This window comes from Botrytis sinoallii, assembly GCF_014898435.1.
Source record: "Botrytis sinoallii strain Bc 23 chromosome Unknown BSIN_006, whole genome shotgun sequence".
NCBI classification, from domain to species: Eukaryota; Fungi; Ascomycota; class Leotiomycetes; order Helotiales; family Sclerotiniaceae; genus Botrytis; species Botrytis sinoallii.
In genome coordinates, this window is record NW_024066033.1 from 193,814 (window position 1) to 217,095 (window position 23,282).

The following is a 23,282-nucleotide window of genomic DNA, read 5'->3' on the forward strand; positions in this document are numbered from 1 at the left end:
CAAATCGCAACCTTGCTTGAAAGTCCTAAAATTGAGTTATAAAATTTTCTCAATTAAAGAGTATCATTAAACTATATCCGGCTCTAAATTATGCCAAAATCCCGTGCGAACGGCTTTCTAAATCACTCAGGCAAACAGAGTGCCATCAAAGTCCTTCCCACTTGTAACATTAGTTAAGGTCCAATTTCCAAAGCAAACGTATTCATAATTTGCCATGGCTGTCGCATTACTCTGACTCTCCAAAAATTTGCCCATTTCGCACATTCCATCTACTCTGCCTTTGCAAGCACCACCTCGAATGGTATCTAATGGAAGTATACCATTATTGAGTCTCATTCTGATAAATTTGTTCGTGGCGTTTGCGGGATCATATCCATATTGTGTTGGTGTGTATTGAACCTTTGAAGTTTTTTCAGCCTTTGGGTTAGCTGAACTACATCCAATGGTTTCGGTAATGAGACGAGCGCCGAATGGGGTGATTTGTGAGAGAATAAACTTTCGCTTTGAGTTAGGTGGGTATTGCGTTAGGCTTGGAGCGTCCCGAAAGTAATCCATACTCATTGCTGTTAAAGCAGATACGATAATATCGTCGTGGGAGAAATCGGCGTAGAACTTTTGGTCCAATGGGAAGGTAGTTGGGTTATCGTCGAGCGTGGAATTCACGGATGAGTTGGAAGAGGTGATGGATTGGTGTTGAAGACGGGCAAGGAGCTCTTGGACATATCCAAGTCCTTGAGCGCGTCCAGTAGGATTTCCATACGAATAATCGTACCAGTCTGGTGGAATTATCAGTATGAGCACCATGAACATCACCGAAGCCGCAAACTTACATATCATATCTAAAGTATTCTCAAACCCAGCCCACTCGTCTTCGGTGAACAACCCACAAAAGTCGCTCATACCAATATACGCATGCTCGTATGCGCAGATGCTTTGCATAGCATAGGTATCATTGTATGTCAATTCAAAACCAGAAGGTGCATATTTCTGTAATCTTTTGGTCGCGCTTCCCAAGTATTTAGGAAGATAAGTGTAAAGATCCAAATCTCCAATGTTCCAAATACCATCAACATAATCGTTGAAACAACTATCATATGAAGCCAAGGTATTATTCTCGGTTCCTCCTTCAGGAATAATTACCACATCAAATCCAGCAGTCACGTTTTCGAAAGCCGGATCTGGGATGGTGGAATAACTTGGACCAAAGAATCCTAATGCCCAATTAATTTGACTATTCTCGATTCTCGATTGTGAGGTCGTGCGCAAAGTGATCTTAGGACGTGCAGTGCCGTTAGGATATAGAGGGTCGTAGGCAAGTTGCCCAACGGATGCATTGTATAAAGTGCGACCGTATCGATTCCAGAAAGAAACACCAGAAGTGAATTCTGTAATCGCACCCATTCCAGTCAGAAGACCATTGTCGACCAATGCGTATTCATAAGTGTTGAGGAAAGCAAGAGGACCAGTGAACGTCGCGTTAGTAGAGGTTGAGGTGAAGTTTGTAACCTTCTGAGCAAATCGCTCATCATTCACGCCATCATCTTCTGAAGTTGTCTGAAAACGCTGTGCATGCCTTTGGAGGGTTTGTACCGATTCCTTGACTAAGATTAGTTGGTTATTCAGGATCAGGAGAATAGCAACGTACAACTTGACAACCTTCTGGAAGCCCGACATGATCTACACCGAAATAATCTTCTTCGTTGTCAGAATAGGGAGTCATTTCTCCCCAGTACTTTTGGATTCGATTGATATCAGTTAGAAGCTGGGCGGCAGTAGCCGACGCCAGCAAGGCATTAGTGGCAACCAATGTAGAAAGATGCATCGTGAGATGTAATCAAAGCAAGAAAGAGAGTAAGAAGAATTGAAGATCTAACAAGGATTTCACCGCTTTGGTTTGAGACTTGGGATTATATATGATTCTTACCATTGGAGAGGTTTCTATGTTTGGAAATCTGAAGGGACGATCGTCGTTCCCTCACCAGGCTGGTTTTATCGGAGCAGCGATATGAGCACTTACTCTGCTTTACCTCCGGCCTTCCTAAATCGAATAAAATACGCACGTTGCAAGTAGTGGCATCATGATTCCACTATTCTCATGCACGTCGAAGCATAGTCCCCTTTATCAGATCACTTCATGTCAGGAACAACCTCGTCGCCTCTCAACAATCCCAAAAAATGTCCAGCCATCTTTAATAAGGATGACGTGGGTAAACGCTAGCCTTGCATGATGGCCAATCCACGTCGTGAAGTTCGGGATAGCTGTAGCTTAATAAATGGGCTTCTTTGCACTTTTCGAGCATTTCATTTGTTGCAAATCGGTATATACTCGGGAATTAACCAGTTTCGTCCCATGGTGATTTGTATGGAGTAGCGACTCAAGCTTTTCTGGGATGTAGCTCGGGGTAGCCCCCCGCCATCGGCCAAAAAAGAGAGTTTATTTGATGACCTCGTAATAAAAATAAAATTGTTCGAATTCTTATCTCTTACCATACAATGTCGATAGAGATAGTTGGTAATATATAGCTCAAAAGTAATATGTACAAGAAAGTAATTAAAACATTAATTGAAAGTCAGTCCAGAAATAACGATTGTGCACATGTTCCATGCAATCATGAAGATAGCCTCAATTCCAATCTCCTCCATAATCCACCTCTCCTGCGCCTCCTCCTCTGATTGACATAAGAATCTCAAAATTGAATAAGGAATAGCGAACATAACAAGCCAAAAAAACAAGGACTTCTATCAATCTACAACGACAGAAATGAGATCGCGGAAGTATCAATCGTATCGAGAAAGGAAAAATAGAACCTCCAGCATTAAGAGTAAAAGGACGGAATGAATGGACCTCTCCGAGGACGACATCGAAGGTAAAATTAAAGAATTCTCGCCGGTAGAGTTGTTAATGTCGCCTTTACGCAGCCGGCTCTTGTGAATGTGCGTCATTACCACCCACTGTCACAATTAAAGAAGCGGGCGTCGAATCATTTACTGCACCGCATTGATTGATACCTCCATCAGGTGTCACATCATCATACGGAAAGCAGTAACCGAGGCCATCAACGTTTGCAGCATGGACGATTCTCGCATAATGATTCGTGATTGCATTTTCGTAATATGTCGACACCACTTCTTTATCTGGCTGGGAAGAATTGACAAGAAGCGTCGATCGATTGAATGCGGCATCAAGTCTTGCGCCAATATTCAAGAGTTGGTCAGTATTGGTAGGCTGGGCTGCAAAGGCCCCTGTCGCGCCACCAAAAATGTCTGCAGATGATGGCTTGGTAAAGGAGCCGATGCTATCAAAGGTGAAGGAAGTGAGGTCGGAGGTTGATCCGGAAACATCTCCCCACGATGCTTGAGTATTGACAGTTAGGGAAGTGCTACCATATTTATCCCACACATCATTGATGTAACTGGTCCAATATCCTTCGAACAGTACCGGATTGAATACGATGCCTGCCGTTGGATTAAGGGCTCTCAGATTCGTACCGTTATTCTCCACAATGAGCTGGCTCCAACCGGCCCCGTCGATCGCATCTTGTGCTACTAGACCTTTGCAAACTGTCGCTAGTCCATCTGAGGGTAAACCTCCAACGTGTTTCACTGCACCACTTGTACTGTTCAGTGTCAAAGCGACAGGCAGGCACACAAAATCGACGTAGGTGATGTTTGCAAATAGCTCTGAGCTATTGTATGTAAACTCACAAAAATCCCAATTTTTCAAGTAGTTTGGATCAGAGGTATTGTTGACGGAGGGCTCAACCAATGCAGGCCCTGTAATCCCAACATCGAGCAGAAATGTCAAAGTATCTTCGATGCAGAACCAAATCCGACCGCCTGCAATATTTGGAATAGTGACCTTCGTAGTAGACCCTGGTTCTCCAAGTGGAATGGCACAGTCTTCTGTCAAGGCAGATCCGTTAGATGATGGGTTTGTAGGGTAGTACAAGGTCGACCCATCAGCTTGCAGGAGCACCACGGAATTGTTGTTATTGATGGCAAGGCCAGTGACGTATGCGTAGACGGTGCTCGAAGAACTTTGATTGACAAGTTCTATGGTAAGTGTGCTGGCAGTATCTTCAGTCTCGACTGTTTTGATTTCGGGTGGGCACAGAACGTTCTCCTTCTTCTGCCTTGCGATCACATCCGAGATAGTAGTCATTGCTGCAAATATTAAGTGGATGTGAAACTGTTGTCAGCTCTGGAAGTTGTTCTCTATACTGGTATACTATTAAACCCTTCTCGTGCCGAGGGGGGGCTTATTATAGTGTCAGAAACAGTGTGAATATCGATGACCAGGTTTAACACTGTGGCTGGAGTTCGTGAGGCATGACTATGTTTGAGTCTTGTGAGTCCGTATGTATATTCCAACAATCTGGGTCAGAAAAGAGAATGTCAGTGGCAGAGAAAGCCTTCTAGACTGGGTTTCGAGACACTGAGCTTCCGATCCCAGATTATAGCAGAGGCAGGCACTCGAAAAAGTATGATGGCAAAGCCATGATCTCAACGACGGCGTGAAGCTTTAGAGTTTAGCTCGCCGGACCTTTCTCCACATTCATCAAATCTAGAGACAAAGATCATCCCCTCGAGGTCGTATTGAACTATCAAACTAGATGCGGGGACTTTTCATCTGCACACATACTATATCTGGTACGAAGACCAGCATCTGGGTATAAGCGAGGCTGGTTGTTGCACGCGATTCACAACTGTCGCATGCTCTTTTGTCTGATAATCATATAACTAATGACGCTATTACGACAATGTTATGACAGCGATATGATAGCATTTTTTCAATAGCCGCCAGCAAGCAGCTATGATAAGATAGAAGAATGTCTTGACTTTGATGACGACACCAAATTCGGGGTAAATTTACTTAATTCTTAAGTCAGTCTCCTGACCTAATCACCAGTAGTGTGTATTCCGCTAGACTGGAACAATGATTACGCATGCGCCGACTCGAGGGCTTTCCCCGGAAATGATAAGCTCCCGCAAGTAAAAATAGCATCGTATGCAAGGTTGAGTTTCGTAGTAATCCAATTGAAGTTGTATGTAACTGTATGAAAATAAGAGGAACTGGGACGAATCAAAAAAAGAGATGTTAATTACTAATTATGAAGAGCTTCAATTGATCTGGTGAGTGTTGCATTTAACTTCCTAGACGACTACCTAGGCTCGAGCTAGATACTAGATACTAGACATATATATGTTGTAAATAAAAGTTCGGAGAATACTCCTGGATCTATCTAGCCGGCCAGGTACATTGTACAGCCTCTTTCATTGCAGCAGAGATCAAGTCACGTGAAGATTACACCGCCCATCCGATATCAGTGCGCTAACCCAAGAAAAGCAATATGTTGGCAGAATTCAAGGCTGAAGTCACTGAAGTCATTACTGTCCTTCGAATCCAATGTTCATACAATTGTTTGACCCAACAGGCTTGAATTGAAAGCTTTTTGTTGTACGATTTCCAATCCGAATCTCCAGGACGCCTGTTTCGCTCTGGACCTCAAGCATCTCCACGTTACTCATACCATATTGCACAACAGACGCAATATTCTTACACACCACCTTGTTCCTTCCACGCTTCGTAAATTGCTATGCGTTAATTGCCATCTTCGCCCACTTCATTGACTGGATTCTAAGTGTCGTGTGCCGTGGCTCTTCTTGTACGACCCAAATTAAAGTTGTCGCTCGGTACCCATCGAAAGAATACCAGATAAGTGGAGGAAAGTACAGCATCGGCAGAAAATTGAAACACGATCGGCTTAGAGAGATTGTAACACCTGCAGCCCGCATTTAAAACTTGTTTTTAAGTGCGCCATCTGCTAATAATCGCCGTGGAGTATATTTAAGCAACGGGTCCAAGTGAGCGGGCAGTGGCGTGAGGTTTTGTCCAAGAGACTCCACGTTGGAATTCTTTTCGTAGATTCACAATCTGCGAGCATCATATGAGACTGATACGAATTTTCGGAAACTTTACTTCGTTTTCAACCCTTTAACATGTCCATCTCAAGTGCTAGAACATCATTATCTTCCCAGGAGCTGACCGGCGAAGGTATATCTGTAAATGCGATGGAAGTTCATGCTATCATTTGCTGACAATGATTGACAGCAAAATTGACGGACGTTACCAAAATTGTAGAAAGCCTCAAGGCGGATTTAGAGAAGATTAGCCTTCTACCGCATCGTGAGTATGAATTGATTTCGCATAGTCTAAGATATACTTATTCCTCCTCGCAGAACGAGATGCACTCCTGGAGCAGTTGAAGGTTTATGGTCGTGACCCTTCCAATGCAGACCCGATATTTACCAAAGAGGTAGGTCACACATATCTAAACGCAAGACGTTCCTAATTTTTGCAATAGGGAATCGAGACTCTTTCAAAGCATGCCTTCAATAGTCCTTCCAAAACTACTTCTCGAAATGCACTTCGATGCCTCGCAAACGCCCTCCTCCTGAAGCCAGATACGCGACAGATATTGGTTAGCTTGGGTTATGATGAAAGGGCTTGCGCTCTACTCAAAGATAGAATTGCATCCGTTGATGACGAATTTTTGTTGTCTAGAATTATCTTTCTTACAACTTACGGTACCACGATAAACATTGAGAATCTCATTGACCAGTGTCATCTGGCAGACACCATCTCACACAACATTGCCAACCATGATAAGCTTCACGGTGTGAAGCAGAAGAAAGTCAAACAATCAGATCCAATGGAGGATATGGCTCTTGCTGAATCGCTTAAGCTTCTTTTTAACATCACACATTTTTGTCTCCAACGAAACTCCAGTTTTTCCCAAGCACTTCCTCATATTTTATCCATTCTTCATAAAATAGAGACGATTCCGAACGCACCTCTAGATTCTCCTATCGCGCAACTCGTCAACACTCTTATCAACATACCTCTTGAAGACCCAGGAAATATTAACGTGCTGTTTCCTAAAGGAAGCCCGAACTTAAATGTCGAGAAGTTTCTTGAACTCCTCGATCATTCCATCAACAAATACCAAGACGAAGAACTTGAGCAGCTTGTCTCACCACTACTCACCCTCATTCGTAAAGCATACGAGATCGGTCCCTCCGAAGTTCACCAATTAATGCAAACCCGGTTACTTCCAAGTGACAAAGACCGTGAACAACCTGTAGGCAGAGGAGAGTCATTGTCTGCACGCTTGATTCGATTATCAACAAGTCCCATGGCGCCCCAAGTTCGGGAATCTATAGCTGCATTACTGTTTGAGCTGTCTGACAAGGACGCTAGCACGTTTGTTCAGAACCTCGGCTACGGATTTGCCTCTGGCTTCTTGTTCCAGCACAATGTCCCTATCCCAGAAAATGCCTTTGAAGCGTGGAGTACGGAAAATGATAAAGGTAATGGTATGACAAGGCCCAGCCACGATAGTGGTAAAGCAGTCAATCCTATTACAGGGCAACTTCTCGAAGCGGAGGAGAAGATTGATCTTCCTGAGATGAGCCAGGAAGAGAAAGAGAGGGAGGCTGAAAGATTATTTGTATTGTTTGAGCGGTATTTAAAATCTTCCCAAGTAAAAAATCACACAAGCTAACACACTATTAGATTGAAGAAGAATGGAATCATCACTGCGACAAACCCGATGGAGGAAGCGTTGCAACAAGGGAGGTTTGAAGAATTGGAGGATGATGCAGATTCCGATTGAGAAAGAATGGTAAAATTTGCGAGATGAAGCTAGGGGCTTGCTGGCAACTCTTACTTTCACATGTAAACCAATTCCTTTGATGAATGATGTGAAAAGTCTTCCAAAGTTGAAGTTTTCTTCTTTCTTTTGTCCTTGAAGTAATCTATGCATCTTGTACTTGGTTATGCAGCTTTACTGCGAAATATCACAGCTGATAGGTATGCAAAGACGATGGCGGCTATTGAGTCCGACCAATCAGGTTCGGAGTTAGTGAATCTGGTCTTCACTATTCATCATCAGATGGATTCACTCTGCAGTGTAACTACACCCAACACAGGGTATCCCATAGTCCGGACTACAGTCCAACAATTGAAAATCTTAAAACACTCAGTTTCTTCGAATACATACAGAGATTGAGTTTTTTAAGATTCATTTGATTTGAAATAATAAATTTATGAAATCAACAATAGCATCTCCGGAATTTCCAAACTCGAATCTAAATAGGAGTGCAGTCTGGACAGACGGCAAACCTGACCCAACACATCAACGGTAAAGCCACTTCAATAATACAACATTGCATAAGTAACTTTTTGGTCACTTGTCTTTGCGAACAGAGAAGCACTTCTGAAATTTGCCTCTCCTGTCGCGATAGACTTGGAAGTATCATTTTTCCTAGATCGAACGTTATCAACAACTATATAGAAGCCTTTTCTTTCACCGCAGAGAAAAGCAAAAGCCATGTCTTCATCTTGGCAAGCTCAAGCAACAGAAAGGGCTTCTTCAATTTTAGAGAAAATCCCTCAAGAATGGAGACTCTCGTCAAATGAAATTGCAGATGCAAGAGCCCAGCGAAATATTACATCGTCTGTTATTTGCAAGTATCTCAATCGATTCGAACAAGGAGTCTTGAGTCATGATTCGATCTCAATTCTAAGAAAGCTTAGGAGTGGAGAATGGACTGCTGTTCAATGTGTCCTGGCTTCTTGCAAAATTGCTTGCATTGCTCACCAAATTGTATGTTTAATTGTCTACTATCGATAATGGATATAAAGCTCACTAAAATAGAATCCTTGCTTGCTTAACATAATGATACCTGAACCAGTGGAAAAGGCTAGAAATTTGGATGAATCCTTTCAAAATGAAGCGTGGTCCGTCAGAGGGCCTCTTCATGGTCTTCCGATCAGCGTCAAAGATCAATTTCATGTAAAGGGATCGGATACTACCATGGGCTATGTTGGATGGATCGGTACATTTGAGGGAGATGGTAATAGTAATAAGGTGGGTATGGTAAACAGCCAGATAATCTCTGAATTAGAGGAACAAGGTGCGGTAGTCTTCTGTAAAGTATGTATCTCTCATCATATTTTAGTTTGAATATTTACTGACAGTTAGGAAGACCAGCTTGCCACAAACCGTTCTCGTAAGCTTTAGTGCCTAGTTGAGTGAAAGTGGCAAGCTAATTAATGTTCAGTATGACGAAACCATAAACAACATCATAGGCCAGACACTCAATCCAGTCAATCGACTTCTCTCCTGTGGTGGTTCTTCTGGGGGTATGAGGATACAAATTATTTCCCAGTGTGAATTCGATTGATCTGACAATATGCTCTAGGTGAAGCAGCGCTTATCTCAATGGGTGGGAGTTCATTGGGTATAGGTACTGATATTGGTATCTAATCTGTTCTACATACCTTTAAACCCATAATTAACTTCAGCATAGCCGGTTCTATCCGCGTACCAGCTGCATTCTGTGGTATCTATGGCATCAAGCCAACTCATAATAGATTCTCTTACCGAGAGGTTGCCAATACTGTACTTCAAATACAATATTCCCTCCTAATTATTTACCATCATACTAACTAGCTAACCGCAGAACCCCGGGCAAACACTAATCCCCTCCTCAGTTGGGTTCCTTTCACGTTCCCTCGAAGGCTTAGAATTAGTCATGAGTAGCCTTTTGTGCACATCCCCCTGGCTTCGCGATCCAGCCGTCGTTCCAATGCCCTGGCGTAAAGAGAATCGACCTGAAGCCGGGAAAAGGCTCAGATTTGGCATTTTCTGGTGGGATGGAATGATTCAGCCTCACCCACCTGTTACACGGGCATTGGAAATGGTTGTGACTGCTTTGGAGAATGCAGGACACGAGGTATTTGTCTTACTATGATGTATGATTGTAGGACAGCAGGCTAATATTGTGTTCAGGTCATAGATTGGTTTCCACCATCTCATAATGTACCCGAGCGACTTCACGTAAGTTTTCTCTCTGATCAAGTATATACTTAGGAACTAATAGAAAATCAATTTATCAGCCAGCAATAATGAATGCAGATGGATCCCATCATATTCACAAACAACTAGCATTATCCGGAGAGCCATTGATTAATGATTTACAAAACTTTTACACATTAAAACCACCAATGTCTCTTCTCGAATATCAAGATCGAGCATTACAAATCCGAGATTATAGACAAGCTTACTCTGATTATTGGAATAGTACAGCAGATGCAGATGGGAATGTGGTGGATGCAGTATTAATGCCCGCAGCTCCTCATGCAGCTGTTATACCCGGGAAATGGGAACATCTCGGTATGTGCTCCATGACACAGTAGTATTTGTTGTAGGAATATCATGCTGATGGATATAGCGTATACGGAAGTTCTCAATCTTTTGGACTATACGGCGTTGGTTATTCCAATCACTCATGTGGATAAGGATGTGGATGAACATCATGTTTATGTACCCGTTAGTGAGAAGGATTTGAGGAATTGGACGGCGTATAACAAGGTGGTTTATGATGGTGCGCCGGTTGGGATACAGATTGTGGGGAGAGTGTGCGAAGAGGAAAAGATTGTTGGGGTGGCGAAGATTGTCGAGGAGGCTTTGGGGAGATGAAGAGGAATTTTGAGATAGGCGATGGTAATTGTAGTAATATTGATAGTGGGTTCCAATCGATGATATTGCTTATCTGATCTTATGGGAAGAGATTCTATTGATTTTGGAGGTCTTTGTGATGATTGATGCTTGTTTTCTGAACATTATTGTACCAGATATTAAGAATTCTTGAAAAATTTCCCACTTTTCATTCGTTCTGTATGGATGATCGATTTTTTCTTAACGAATATCAAGCAACGGCTTTCAAATCACCAGATCTTTTTGAATATCGAAGTATTCTCGTCTCATCTCCATGAATCAAAAGAGCCCAAACATTCATACTTCTTCGAATTATCAATTATACACACTATCCTGTCAAAGATTCAAGACTTCATAACACCAAATCGTTTCCAACATTCAGCTATCTCTGTCCTCCAACTGATGATTGAGATTGAGCAAGATTACTCACTCTACTACCCATCTCCATCGCAGTCTTTTCTTTCCACTCTCGATAGATTTTCTTTTCCAAGATTTCACCATCGAAATTCTCAAACACATCATGATGACAATCATGCCATATACTCAGCTGTTCCCAAAACCCAGTATTAGGCTGCACCCGCGATCTCTTCTTCCGCACGAGAGCTAGAGCTTCTTCTCGATCCAAAGTCCTCTCTCGCATTACTGCATACGAAGTTAGTCGAATCAATATCATGACCCACGAAGTAAGGGTAAAGAGAGTAATTTCACCATATCCCAAAACGACCGTTCCAGATCTACTAATCCCGAGTCCGCAATGAACTAGTACGCCCTTGTTTTGACAAAGTGACTTATCAATCATCTCGCATGCATCGTTCATAATATGTAGAATATCTTCCAGCGCATCATCTTGTACTAGAAAGTCATGGTGAGAGAAACCAAGTTCGAGATAGCGGGTACGAAGCCATTGAGGAAGAGGTTGATCATTTACAGATATGATTGTGCATATATTTTTGCTTTGGAGATTGGAGATATTGTATGTGGAAAGTATACTGAGGGTATTAGTAAGATGTACGAAATGGAGAGAATAGAAATTTGATTCACTCTCCGATCCATAGGTTAGGCAGAATTTCGTCCATATTCAAGTTTGGGTTGTGAGTGCCGGGATTGTTTATTAATTGGGCCATTGTGATGAGGTTCGATGGATGAGATGATAGATACACTTGTTTTCTCTAGGAATGCGAAGAACATCTACATATAAACATGACAGATAGTGTAGTACTGGAGAAACTTCCCTCCAGGCTTTCACGCTGTGTAATTCTGCAGCCTTGTATTCGCCATGAAACTACTTACATCTGTAAGATTGCTAGGCTTCCATCGAATTCTATCTACTTGATTGTACATGACATATGGAAATGTAGAAATATGAGATTCAATGGATCTAATACTCTGAACTGTAGTTCGATAATGAAAAGCGTTGAATTTCTAAATGGAGCTGGAATATTCAAAGAATTTCGTACTCTGGATTGCAGTTCGACAATCTATAGCTTTGAATTCCTGAATGGAACTGGAACATTTAAAGTATTCAGAAGTTTGAATGTATTCCAGAGATTGGCTTCCTCTCATTCATTCTGATCATGTAAAAGAATGGATATATTTCAGAAATTGAACACATTTTAGAGATTCAAATGTCGGTAGATGTTTTAAGGCATTCGATACTCCAGACTATAATTCGATAATCAATAGCTTTGAATTCCCGAATGGAATTAAAAGATTCAAAGTGATAGAAGTTTGAATGCATTTCAGAGATTGAATCCTTCTTGTATATCCCAAAAAAAATAAAAGAATAAAATACATTTCAAAAATTGAATTACTTTCAACTATTCGAATTGTTTAAAAGAATGAATACATTATAGAAACCGAATACAGTTCAAAGATTCAATTGTCTATACCTAGTCATTTGAATTGTCTGTACGAGGGCGTGTCTTTGATGATTGCCGGGACCGTGCGCAGGGAAATTTCCTCACCAAAATAAGCACAAACTCATCTATTTTGAAATTCAATAACAATTGAAATAAAAATAGTATTTGAAAAATCTTTTCAAATTTAAAGAATTTTTTATATCAAGATCTATATATAAATTTGATAAAGTAGAATCATTAATATTTATAAAGTTATATTCATTATAAAAATCATATAATAAATATTAATGAGTTCGGTTATTTTGCCCGGCAATCATCAAAGACACGCCCTCGTATAGATAAATAGATTTTGAAGATCAAATTGTTTTAAATTCTTCAGAACGTCTTAGAGAATGAAAGCTCTAACATTACTCGAGTAACATCGCAATAATAATTACGTAAAGGTCTAATTCGAGTGGAATCATTTTGATGTGGATACCGGCAGTAGCACAGAGATAGAAGTTCCCTATTTTGTAAGAATATATTTATAAAAAACTTTGAAGCCTGCATCAAATATGCATTTCTCCCATGGTGTAATGGTTAGCACACTAGATTTTGATTCTGGAGATATTGGTTCGATTCCTATTGGGAGATACTTTGAAGAGCATTCTTTCATTCCATACTCAGTTTAAATCTGAGATCATAGGACTGCGATTTTTTTGGATTTTTTTTCGCTTGTCCTGTCTTTTTTTTTTGCTTCAAGAAAGAACATCCATGGCTTGCAGCTGAGAAACCCCCACATAGTGGATCATAAATATAAGACCATCAATACAAAGATAACCAAGCTCCTATTATTAATCATGTACACGTGATCTTCTATCATCTAATTCAACTCCGCTTACTATGAATCAAGTGAGCTATCTTCTGTATTGTATATATCTTTTGTATCTCGTTGTACAAATTACCCTGGACTCCTACCACCCACCTAAGGTTATATGATAAGTCCTAAGCTCTTTAGGTACTCTCTACTTGTTGATTTTTTTCGTGTCCCGTTATACAATAGACCCTCATGCAGGATCCACCCCGAAAACGTATTCGAGCCCGAAATGCATGCGATAGTTGCCGTAAGAGGAAGCGGAAATGTGATGGCTGCTCGCCATGTTCAGAGTGTGTAGGTTATGAATATGAGTGTAGCTTCTCTCCCAATATAACGCCAGTTGGCTCCATGAAGAAAGCAAAGCTATCTCATGAGCCAACATTCCAAGGATCCCAATCTCAGAACATTTCCAATACAGTTGCATCGAGTGCTGAATCCTCTGATCTTACACAAAGGGGTGGAAAAAATTCAAATCTTCCTTTTGTAATCAATGGAAAACCAGAAGAAACTCCAGCCAAATTGTTTCACCAGGAAGACATTAAACAAGGCACTGCTAGCAATGAAACCACAAATGATTTATCGATTTTGGAGCCATACAAATGCAGATTTACCAGCGCAAATAGTGCCATCGCATTCCCGAGATGTCTAGGAATGGAACTGGAGATGGCCACACCTCCACGGTTGCACAGTTATGCATGGAATGCTGGGATCCGGTCAGAAGCACCGAAACCGAATTATATGCGTTTACACGAATTTTGTTCTTGGGGATTTGCATCTTCAGCAATAGATGTTTATTTTGAACACATCAACCCCGTTTTTGGATTTCTAGAAAAGGAAAAGTTTCGACACAGATGTGAGCTTTTTTGGAAAGATGATACGGGAAGTATTGGATTCGAGGCACTTATCTGTGGGGTTGTGACTTTGGGTGCATTGTTCACGAGACAGATTGCATCTATGCTTGAAAGTGATGTCTTCGAGCATGGCCGATGCTTGCTGGAGCAAGGATCTCAGAGGCATGGCGATATGTCTCTTGAACATGTGATGGCATGGACATTACGGGCTCTTTACCTTCGATCCACGAGTCGTCCCAATTTGTCTTCATTGGCAATCTTTACGACCGTTCATTTGGCTGAATCAATTGGCCTTCATCGAGAATTGGATACTGTTGTTTTCGCCGTTGACGGATCCAGAAAGGTCTTCTCACCAGATGTATTGGAATTACGTCGGCGGGTCTTTTGGATCGTGATGTCCCTGAACCAATTATTCGCTGCCGAATACGGCCGTTCAAAGGTTTCCTTGGACAATGTTAGATGCCGAAAGCCTATCGCTAAAGAAGGAGATTCAATCGGCGACTTGATTGTTATGGCGGAACGACTATCATATTGCACTATCTCAGACGTTGACCCTGATGCCCTGCGAATAGCGATTGAACATTTGGCGATCTTGCCTTGTAATCATTCGGGACTGACCATGATCAAGGCAGATGTTGTTTTGTGTCTTTCTCGAAAACTACACCTAACTCATTCGAAATTCAGTTCTTCCGTCTTAAATACTATAATGGTAGTTCTTCGCAGTGCCTTTGCGGAGTCCCGAAATCTGTCAGACAAGCGAGTTCCTTGGTGGAACGTGGTCAGCGTTCCATTCAACACGGTTTGTCTACTCCTGTCGATAAACACGCGTCAAAGCATATCCTTTCTACCCCAAGCCATGGACACTCTAGAATTCGCTAGCAAATCATGGGATACCCATCTGTCGAGAGAGGCTTTACATACTGCGCAAATGTTGGTCAATCGATTCATAGATATGAAGCGTGAAGATCAGATGGTTCTGGAATCCCTCCATCGTGTTGTTGATCACCCTAGTGTATCTTCGAGTACACAGAATTGGACAGGGACTATTGGAGATGACCTGTTCGGAGGCTTAAATGGACAGGATTTTGGGTGGGCACAGTTCTTCGGTGATGTTGTGGGATAATTTGGGAGTCACTCCAAGAGAATTGTCATATACACCTCTGGTGGAGACAAATATTAGCGTCGGAACGATCTACCTGCACGTTACCACTGCTTCAAAGGAGCAATCAGCCTCAAGACTAAAGGAAGGAAGGAGGCGCAGGGGTGTTTTGATCTCTCTGTGAAGGAACAACCACACCTCTACATAGCACGCGATTACTTGCCGAGTAAGTTACTAGCGAATGGTGTTTTTTTGTTCTATTTAAGGTTATGCATCGGGGCTAAACCGGAAATGTAATTGTTGTGAAAAGTCGGCTTCTGAGAATTAACCTTGATTTTCCTTGCGGGAACTCACGTAATCATCGGAAGTCTTTGAGGCCATAGGGCACAGCAACTACTCACAGCGTTTTATATATATACTTTGGGGCGTATTTGGTACGATTTTGTAATTAACAGGAATATAATATAATTAATGGTTCTTCGTCAGATATTTTTGCCCATCTCCACTGCTTTCTTTAAAAATTATCAAAGTCTTCCGCAATATCCACTCCATCCACCCACCCAATGATACTTCAAGCGAGAATGTAGATATACTAGGGTAACTGTAACATCTAAAATGTCCAGAAGTTACTTAAGAATTATGACACGATTCACGAGCCCACTTCATCTCCAGGTCTACATGATTTATAATGGCTTTGCAAGATCACAACATCGAGAAGCTCGATGGTACGGAAGTAAGTGTTGGTTCCAATCGACATCCAAGTGAGCCCATCACTCCCATCATTCCTCCTGAAGGAGGTCTTACAGGCTGGTTATGCGTTATCTGTTGCTCAATGTGCATGTTTTCCACCTTTGGTTTTCTCAATGCGTATGTCCTATTCACATCCCATACATATGTTCCTGAGTATACCGCTCATAGCAAGCATACAGAATTGGAGTGTTTCAGACGTACTACCAACTTCACGAACTCAGTCAATATACCCCATCTACCATTTCTTGGATCTTCGCTCTACAGTTATGTCTCATGTGGCTTCCAGCTCCGTTGTTTGGCCGTCTCTTGGATACTTATGGTCCTACTCCAGTCTTGATACCGTGCAGCGTTCTTTGCGTCTTTTCCTTGTGTATGACTTCACTGTGTCATAAGTATTATCAAATTATTCTTGCTCAAGGTGTTGGGTTCGGTTTTGGGGCCTGCGGTATCTTTGTAGCTGCATTTGTGTGTGCAGGACAATGGTTTGAAAAGAGGAGGGGATTGGCTCTCGGAATCGTTACTGCTGGAAGTAGTTTGGGTACGAACTTGATTCCTACGTTTGCGGTTCTTTCCTACTGACTTTGAGGTTAGGAGGAGTGATATTTCCAATCTTCGTCAATAAACTCATTGATGAAGTCGGCTTTTATGGTACTGTCCGTTATGTTGCTCTTCTTATTGGTATCCTTCAAGTTTGTGCTTGCTTTCTTGTCAGGGCGCGCATGCCTCAGAAAACATGGAATAAAGAAGCAAAATGGGTAGATTTCATCCTCTTCAAGGATCCGAAGTTTGCATTATACACCGCTGGTGCTTTTCTCGTTATGTATGTGCTTTGTCCCTCTGATTATTGTTGATTCTTCCATAACTGACCCGCATAACAGGTGGGGACTCTGGGCACCATTCGATTACCTCTCAAGTATGGCTCTTAATCACGGCTTCTCCAATTCTCTCTCCATTTATCTAATCTCCTTGATCAAGTAAGACTCCACTATCTTCTTAATGTCTAATATTCTGACCTCCCAGCGCCGGTTCCATACCAGGCCGTATTCTCCCTGGCCACCTCGCCGACACGATCGGATACTTCAACACAATGACCATCGTCTGTATACTAACAGGCTTCTCAATCATCACTCTCTGGATTCCTTTCACATACCATTCCTCTCACGTCGGCCTGATTTTCTTCGCTGTAGTTTATGGATTTCTATCTGGTGCTTTCATCTCTCTAATGATGCCTTGTTGTGCGAAATCTGGTACGCTTCAAACGTTGGGTCAAAGATTCGGCACGTTTCAGAGTATCATTGCGATTAGTTGTCTCACGGGATTGCCTATTAGCGGAGCGATATTGAATGGAAGAGGGAGTGGAGATGGGTATTTAGGACTGCAGATTTTTAGTGCGGTGTCTATGGTGGGTGGGGGTGTGGTGATTGGGGTAGCGAGAATGGGAATGGCGGGATGGGAATTAGGGAAAAGGGTTTAGGGTCTGCGTTATTTCTAGGGAGTTGGTAGATATGATGCTTTGGTATGAATTTCTAAAGGCATGTTGTTTGTGCGTGGGAGGAAACCAAGTATATATATGTATATTCATCTATGAAAATGGCATAAATTTGGGCATGATGAATTGGAAAGTCTTTCCCTCTTTCATTATTCGCCTAATCTGCACGCAAAATGTTCTGGACGAGATTAAATCTTTGACAACATGTCTTTGAGATCATCATCGACATGTGTTTGACTTCTGTCAATCAAGGAATAAATGAGCAACCTTCCGTCGCATGAAGCACGGCAGAATTCCTCCCATGCACAAAGTCGTTGCTTCTCACTCTTCACCCCCTTGCTGGCAACGAACACAAGAACTTGGACGACGGTTCAATAACTGAGTGAGAAGTCTCGTTGAGCAATCACCACTATGTAAGATACCCAAGAAATTCAGCTTCTTTATAGAACTTGAGCCATGTAAAAATATCAATCACGTATCAAGAAGGTGTTCGACGAAGTTAGTCTTGGAAAATAGAATCGTTCCTGCCTCTGAGAGCACAGAAATTGTAGTCAGCCGCCAGCTCTAATTAAGAGGACCATGGGAGGGCTTTCAGGGGAAAATCGTCTACTAAAAGTATGTAGCGCACTGAGAGCGTTAAACCCCACAGTACGGGTGCCTCTTGGGCAACTCTCAGTGCCGTAATTGAGCAGTTAGACAAGAGACTGGGTGGGAAGAAGAGAGCCAGTCCTGAAACAGAGTCAAGGATGTTCTGGAAAGTGATATTCAGAGAAGTGCCACTAAAAGCAGAGGAAGAAGGAATCGATTGCATTAGGGCTAAGTCAGAAAATATGGAATGTGATTCTACGACTTGTGCTCCTCTTCTTTCTCTGGTCAACACCATTTCAGGGCAATGAGAGATGTAAAGTCCACTTGGTCTTGAAATTAGTGAAGCTGAGATAATTATCTGATAGGTTTGACCCTTAAAGCAAAAGATATTTCTGTAGGTTGATATGCTACGAGATCTGGCCATCCCGATGATTCCAGATATACGTTGCATTTTCAACTTGAATGTCCGACGAATTTGATAACAAACGCTTTTGTAAGAAGACTTCCATTTGTCATCCCTCTTTTCTCTATTGGGCAGTACCTACATGAATGCATTTTCCTAACCAATAATTCTCATCTGATTGTGTTATGTTATAAATTACTATTGAATTTGTAAGATTGAATTGAAGGATTTGTGAAAGGTGGTCTTTTGCATCCTCAATTTTAGCGTTGTCAGCTCAGTAGGTTACTGTTCCCACTAAATTTCCACTTGACAGCCTCGTCGTGTCTCAACATAAAAAATTATTGACTAAAACCTCACAAAAAAAAAACATTCGAAAGTTGTTATTGCACTGCACTCTTCCATTTTTGTAAAGCAAAGCGAAACACCCTCACCATGGATCAACTTCGCACCGCCCTCCAACCCATAACCCATAACCTCCCTGCGCCTATCAAAGATTTGGGAGTATCTCTCATCGGCGAAAAATGTTACAAAACACTCCTCCTCGATATTGATCCAACCCACACAGAATGTCTCAAACTCGGTATCTCTAAGGGTCTTGGAGTAGGAATCATCGCAGCCTCTTCGATTGTCAAGATTCCTCAACTTCTCAAACTTATCTCCTCCAAATCTTCCGATGGAATATCCTTCCTCTCCTACCTCCTCGAAACATCCGCCTACCTCATTTCCCTCGCATACAACTATCGATCAGAATTCCCCTTCAGCACATATGGGGAGACCGCTCTTATCATGGTGCAGAATGTAGTGATTGCGGTCTTGGTTTTGAACTACAGCGGAAGAGCTAGCACCGCCGCTCTTTTCGTGGCAGGATTGGCCGCAAGTGCCGTTACGCTGTTCAGCGGAAACATGTTAGATATGCAACAATTGGCATACCTACAAGCTGGAGCTGGAGTTTTGGGAGTAGCAAGTAAATTGCCGCAGATCTTGACTGTTTGGCAAGAGGGAGGAACAGGACAGTTGAGCGCTTTTGCTGTAAGTTTTTATTTGTCTTTTTATACATACAAATAATACAATACTAATTCTCAATCTCCAGGTCTTCAATTATCTCGCTGGTTCCCTCTCCAGAATCTTTACTACCCTCCAGGAAGTAGACGATAAGCTTATCCTCTACGGATTCATCGCCGGTTTTGCACTCAACGCAATTCTAGCCCTGCAAATGGTATACTACTGGAACTCACCTAGTAAGACCAAGAGCAAGAAGAGCAAGAGCAAGAAGTCCTCAAATGGAAAGCAAAAGGTTCCCGTTGCAGCCTCCCCTGCTGCAACTACCACTCAATCTCAAAAGAGCACAGCCAAGAGTCCTAGCACACGTAGACGTGGTTAGATCCGTGTCGGGAATCATTTGATTTTTCAACATTTTACTGTTTTCGACTCCTGCATGGTGCAGTTGAAGTCTTTATGATCTATTACGCGGATGAGTAGATGGAATAATCTAATCTAATTGTCCTATATTGCTATCTTTATTTTGCACGATTTGTGAATTTGTCAAAGCTAATGCTATATATACCTCCCGTTAGCTCCTCTCCTTGTTAAGATTATTATTGCCAAATCATTACACGGAAAATCCCTATTCCACATAGCTAAACGACTTCTTGGCGAGATCAAGACAGATCCGGACCTTTTCTTCCTCACTCCGACCCATTCCATTCTTTGACACTTCTGTATCCCTTCAATCGTCTCCATTTTCGAAAAGTAATCTATCCCAAGGAATTTCATTGGCTCCAACCCTCATTCTTTCGTTCTATCCCCTTTTACTCTCCATCATTCCTTCTCTCCAATCCAAAATCCCTGCTTCACACTGATGACAAAAACCACTCCATTGCCTTTCATCACTTTTCCTCATTCACGCTTTTCACAAGCATTTCAAACCTCCATTTAGCTAAAGCCTCGCGGTTCATCTCTATGACTTTTACAGAATATTAAGAGGAAACATAGTGAGATGGAGACAAGAAAGAGGTGGTGGTACGTTTTCACACAACAGGAAGACCCAAGGATGCAGCTTTGAAGATGAAAAGGAATCAATGAAGAAGGGGGTCAATAGAGGTAAAGATGGTGGAAGGATTCGGAAGTTGTGGATCTTTGGCGAAGAATTTCGAAATGAAAGTAGATTGTAAGTATTTCATGGCTAGAAGTGATATATACCCAAGCACCATATAGTCATCTGCTTAGATCACAATTACTCTTGCTGCAAACAGTCACAAATCTATACGCATTGATTCTTGAAAATTAGAACCACTTTGAGGGTTATATTGTATATGATTGATATTGAACTCTATAAAGAGTACCATTCCTACAAGTAGCTTGTAAAAGTATGTCTGCACTTGCTTCTGCGGCAGCTTGAGGGAGCAATGCAGCCCTCGTGATTTAGCACCACCCCCAGCTAACGAATATGGAGTTCGATCTCCTAAGATCGAATGATGGTGCTGGTGACTACACCAACCAGCTGAGGGTTCAGAAGCATCCTGGCGAGGCCCATCCATTGGAACATGAAACTCTGCTCTCGTATGAACGGTGAAGTCATACCACCAAGGGTACAAGCTCGAACCTCTCTATGTTCGGCGATTACGCCAATACAGCATGATTTGTTCTTCCCACGTGGGGGATTAACTTCAAATAACCCCACTGGTAGCAAATCTCAGTATCTCTTCTTTGGTCCTCACTCTCCCATCTTTCCTCGTAACTCCCTTCTCTGGTGCCTTTGCCTTCTTCTTTTCGGCACGTTTACCCATTCCTCCCATAACCTCATCATCATCCTCTTCCTCCTCATCTTCATCTTCATCTTCATCGTCAGTATCTTCCTCATCCTTAAGTCCTGTATTGACATTATCAACATCACCACTCGCCCTCTCCTCCCACGTATACTCATCGGTAGCCTCATTTGCTGCATATTCTCTTATCCTTGGCCCAATCCAATCTGCCGCCCATTTCCAGGTTTCTTCGATATCTTCCCCGCCTTCCGCACCATCTATTTGTAAATTACGACCCTCATCAACCCAAGTCTCTACTTGTGGTTCTAGCTTTTTGCGCAGTAGTTGTAGGAGAAGTCCTTCTTGTGTGCGGCCGGGGAAATTGGTAGAGGGGAATGCGACGATTCGAGAGAGAAGTTCACTATTGGCGGCGAGATGATCGGTGACAGATTGGATATTTGTACTTAGAATGGATGAAGATGTCATTATTGAGGAGCTATTGTCAACCAATTAGTAAAAATGGGTGCGCAATCCAGAATGCGACAAGTATGAGAAAGGTACGAACTATTCAGGTAGAGGTGCGCCCCTCTGGAAATCAGCTTTCAGAGATGCGATATTAGCAGTCAAATTTAAGAGACGCTGACGAGTTTGCTCGAGAGCTTTGATATCTTCTTGCTGAAGTGCCATGATTGCGATTTTGGGTTGTTGTCGCAAGAGTGGTTGAAATGGTTGTGATATTGATTTGGAGGTTCAGACTTTGGGGTTCGGTGGGCTGGACCGGGCTTTTAGCGCGGAACAAAGCCGTGGGGTATGGTAGCAATTAGGGTGCTACGGTCGGATGAACCACTAAAATACAGCATCAATTTTATAAATTGTTCCAACTATACTCGTAAGACGATCTCAATCAAATGATTCACTGGAAATATGTTTTCTGGGTGATGGTAAATGCTTGCTTATACTCCCAATCATTTCTAAGCAGAAACAATGAGGATCACTCGAGATGAGATCCAATACATAGTGTAGTACTCACTTGTTTTCACTCATTTTCCTTTCAGAGCACTCTCAATGCATTCAGCAGGAACTTGAGAAGTACTTGCCTCTACAGATTACTTCCCAGTCGTTATGAATGTAATTTTGCAGCTCTATAGCTTCCTTCTTCATATACTCAATCTCTTTTACATACTGACTCTCGATACTGATCGGCCACATCTTTGTCTCAGCAACGGCAAGGTCATGAGTCTGTCTTTCTTTCCAATCTACACCCAAGGAAGGCCAGAAGAAGCTGTGCAGTCCAAAGTTACTTGTTTGCGTTAAAAGCCGTCTTGGGGGACCTTTGAAATTGATAACGGGATCAAAGTGTAATGGGAAGGCTCAATTAATCTTAAATTGTCGATTGTCGTTGGTTTCAAGCACTGCATCCAATGAAGAAGCTGCAACGCCGTCCTTCTTCATTGCCATTTCGATTGCCATCTTGAAAGAGAAACCAATTTCAGAATAGTGGACTGGCAAGACAGATTTTTCAACCAAGAAACCATTCATGGGTGTTATGAACCTTGAGCATAGCCTTCGGATATCTTGAATCTCTAGCATTGATCGGAGCAGCGGAATTATGTTACAGCATTGCATCTTCTTGAGTTGACATAGCTGCAGCATTGCATCTTGCTCTATTGCCCCTTATAGACGATAAAGCTCCAATTGCGATACCAGTAAGATGGAAAGAGGGGTCAACTCATCAATCATCAATGAGCATACTGTCCAACATTGAGACATCCATTATAATCTCTATTCCTGCATCTGTAATCGGACCAGGACACCTAAATACAGCTGTCACTTAGGTCTGAGTAGTTGAGTTCTACTAGATTTTACCTTTCATTTACAACTCCCCAAAATATCCTACATCAACTATCACAGCCTTAGTTTCAAATTGGAATAGTTTTCAGCAAAGTGCTAGAAACGTAGCTCTCTTCCCTGTTCTGCATTAGGAGTCCTGCTATCTCTTCTCCGTTCTTAGCATGGTCATTGATCTTGTCGCAAGCGCCTTTTCGTGGACAATGCCTGAGAGTATTTTGTCGTTGTTG

The 23,282-nt window shown here is 42.1% G+C and overlaps 9 protein-coding genes across 9 annotated transcripts; 5 read left to right on the forward strand and 4 right to left on the reverse strand.

The window, feature by feature from the left end:
- Positions 1-126: 126 nt before the first annotated feature.
- On the reverse strand, positions 127-1,822 carry EAF02_003951 (uncharacterized protein; the record flags this gene model as incomplete). The annotated part of the gene is made up of 3 exons (XM_038899999.1): positions 127-776; positions 831-1,596; positions 1,646-1,822. 3 exons carry the CDS (start codon positions 1,820-1,822, stop codon positions 127-129), a joined length of 1,593 nt encoding a protein of 530 aa, XP_038759706.1.
- A 1,089-nt stretch (positions 1,823-2,911) lies between these two features.
- EAF02_003952 (uncharacterized protein) lies at positions 2,912-4,162 on the reverse strand (the record flags this gene model as incomplete). Its single annotated transcript, XM_038900000.1, has 1 exon — positions 2,912-4,162. The coding sequence occupies one exon, from the start codon at positions 4,160-4,162 to the stop codon at positions 2,912-2,914; it is 1,251 nt and encodes a 416-aa protein (XP_038759707.1).
- A 1,269-nt stretch (positions 4,163-5,431) lies between these two features.
- On the forward strand, positions 5,432-7,965 carry EAF02_003953 (uncharacterized protein). The gene is made up of 5 exons (XM_038900001.1): positions 5,432-6,055; positions 6,113-6,187; positions 6,241-6,317; positions 6,366-7,525; positions 7,577-7,965. The coding sequence occupies exons 1-5, from the start codon at positions 6,001-6,003 to the stop codon at positions 7,674-7,676; spliced, it is 1,467 nt and encodes a 488-aa protein (XP_038759708.1). The 5' UTR covers positions 5,432-6,000; the 3' UTR covers positions 7,677-7,965.
- Positions 7,966-8,393: 428 nt separating this feature from the next.
- EAF02_003954 (uncharacterized protein) lies at positions 8,394-10,547 on the forward strand (the record flags this gene model as incomplete). Its single annotated transcript, XM_038900002.1, has 10 exons — positions 8,394-8,669; positions 8,721-8,999; positions 9,052-9,075; positions 9,127-9,208; positions 9,268-9,324; positions 9,376-9,467; positions 9,529-9,801; positions 9,858-9,905; positions 9,965-10,241; positions 10,300-10,547. 10 exons carry the CDS (start codon positions 8,394-8,396, stop codon positions 10,545-10,547), a joined length of 1,656 nt encoding a protein of 551 aa, XP_038759709.1.
- A 400-nt stretch (positions 10,548-10,947) lies between these two features.
- Positions 10,948-11,689, reverse strand: EAF02_003955 (uncharacterized protein; the record flags this gene model as incomplete). Its single annotated transcript, XM_038900003.1, has 2 exons — positions 10,948-11,554; positions 11,607-11,689. The coding sequence occupies 2 exons, from the start codon at positions 11,687-11,689 to the stop codon at positions 10,948-10,950; spliced, it is 690 nt and encodes a 229-aa protein (XP_038759710.1).
- Positions 11,690-13,472: 1,783 nt separating this feature from the next.
- On the forward strand, positions 13,473-15,254 carry EAF02_003956 (uncharacterized protein; the record flags this gene model as incomplete). The annotated part of the gene is made up of 1 exon (XM_038900004.1): positions 13,473-15,254. One exon carries the CDS (start codon positions 13,473-13,475, stop codon positions 15,252-15,254), a length of 1,782 nt encoding a protein of 593 aa, XP_038759711.1.
- Positions 15,255-15,765: 511 nt separating this feature from the next.
- On the forward strand, positions 15,766-17,747 carry EAF02_003957 (uncharacterized protein). The gene is made up of 5 exons (XM_038900005.1): positions 15,766-16,097; positions 16,160-16,518; positions 16,572-16,800; positions 16,859-16,954; positions 17,001-17,747. Exons 1-5 carry the CDS (start codon positions 15,919-15,921, stop codon positions 17,452-17,454), a joined length of 1,317 nt encoding a protein of 438 aa, XP_038759712.1. The 5' UTR covers positions 15,766-15,918; the 3' UTR covers positions 17,455-17,747.
- Positions 17,748-18,892: 1,145 nt separating this feature from the next.
- On the forward strand, positions 18,893-19,841 carry EAF02_003958 (uncharacterized protein; the record flags this gene model as incomplete). Its single annotated transcript, XM_038900006.1, has 2 exons — positions 18,893-19,489; positions 19,551-19,841. 2 exons carry the CDS (start codon positions 18,893-18,895, stop codon positions 19,839-19,841), a joined length of 888 nt encoding a protein of 295 aa, XP_038759713.1.
- A 1,285-nt stretch (positions 19,842-21,126) lies between these two features.
- Positions 21,127-21,891, reverse strand: EAF02_003959 (uncharacterized protein; the record flags this gene model as incomplete). Its single annotated transcript, XM_038900007.1, has 2 exons — positions 21,127-21,700; positions 21,770-21,891. The coding sequence occupies 2 exons, from the start codon at positions 21,889-21,891 to the stop codon at positions 21,127-21,129; spliced, it is 696 nt and encodes a 231-aa protein (XP_038759714.1).
- Positions 21,892-23,282: the final 1,391 nt, after the last annotated feature.

Coding starts and splice junctions, on each gene's coding strand:
- EAF02_003953 (XM_038900001.1), top strand. CDS start 6,001: ATGTCCATCTCAAGTGCTAGAACATCATTATCTTCCCAGGAGCTGACC. Junction 6,188..6,240: donor GATTAGCCTTCTACCGCATC/GTGAGTATGAAT, acceptor TCCTCCTCGCAG/AACGAGATGCACTCCTGGAG. Junction 7,526..7,576: donor TTATTTGTATTGTTTGAGCG/GTATTTAAAATC, acceptor ACACACTATTAG/ATTGAAGAAGAATGGAATCA.
- EAF02_003957 (XM_038900005.1), top strand. CDS start 15,919: ATGGCTTTGCAAGATCACAACATCGAGAAGCTCGATGGTACGGAAGTA. Junction 16,801..16,858: donor GCTGGTGCTTTTCTCGTTAT/GTATGTGCTTTG, acceptor CCCGCATAACAG/GTGGGGACTCTGGGCACCAT. Junction 16,955..17,000: donor TATCTAATCTCCTTGATCAA/GTAAGACTCCAC, acceptor CTGACCTCCCAG/CGCCGGTTCCATACCAGGCC.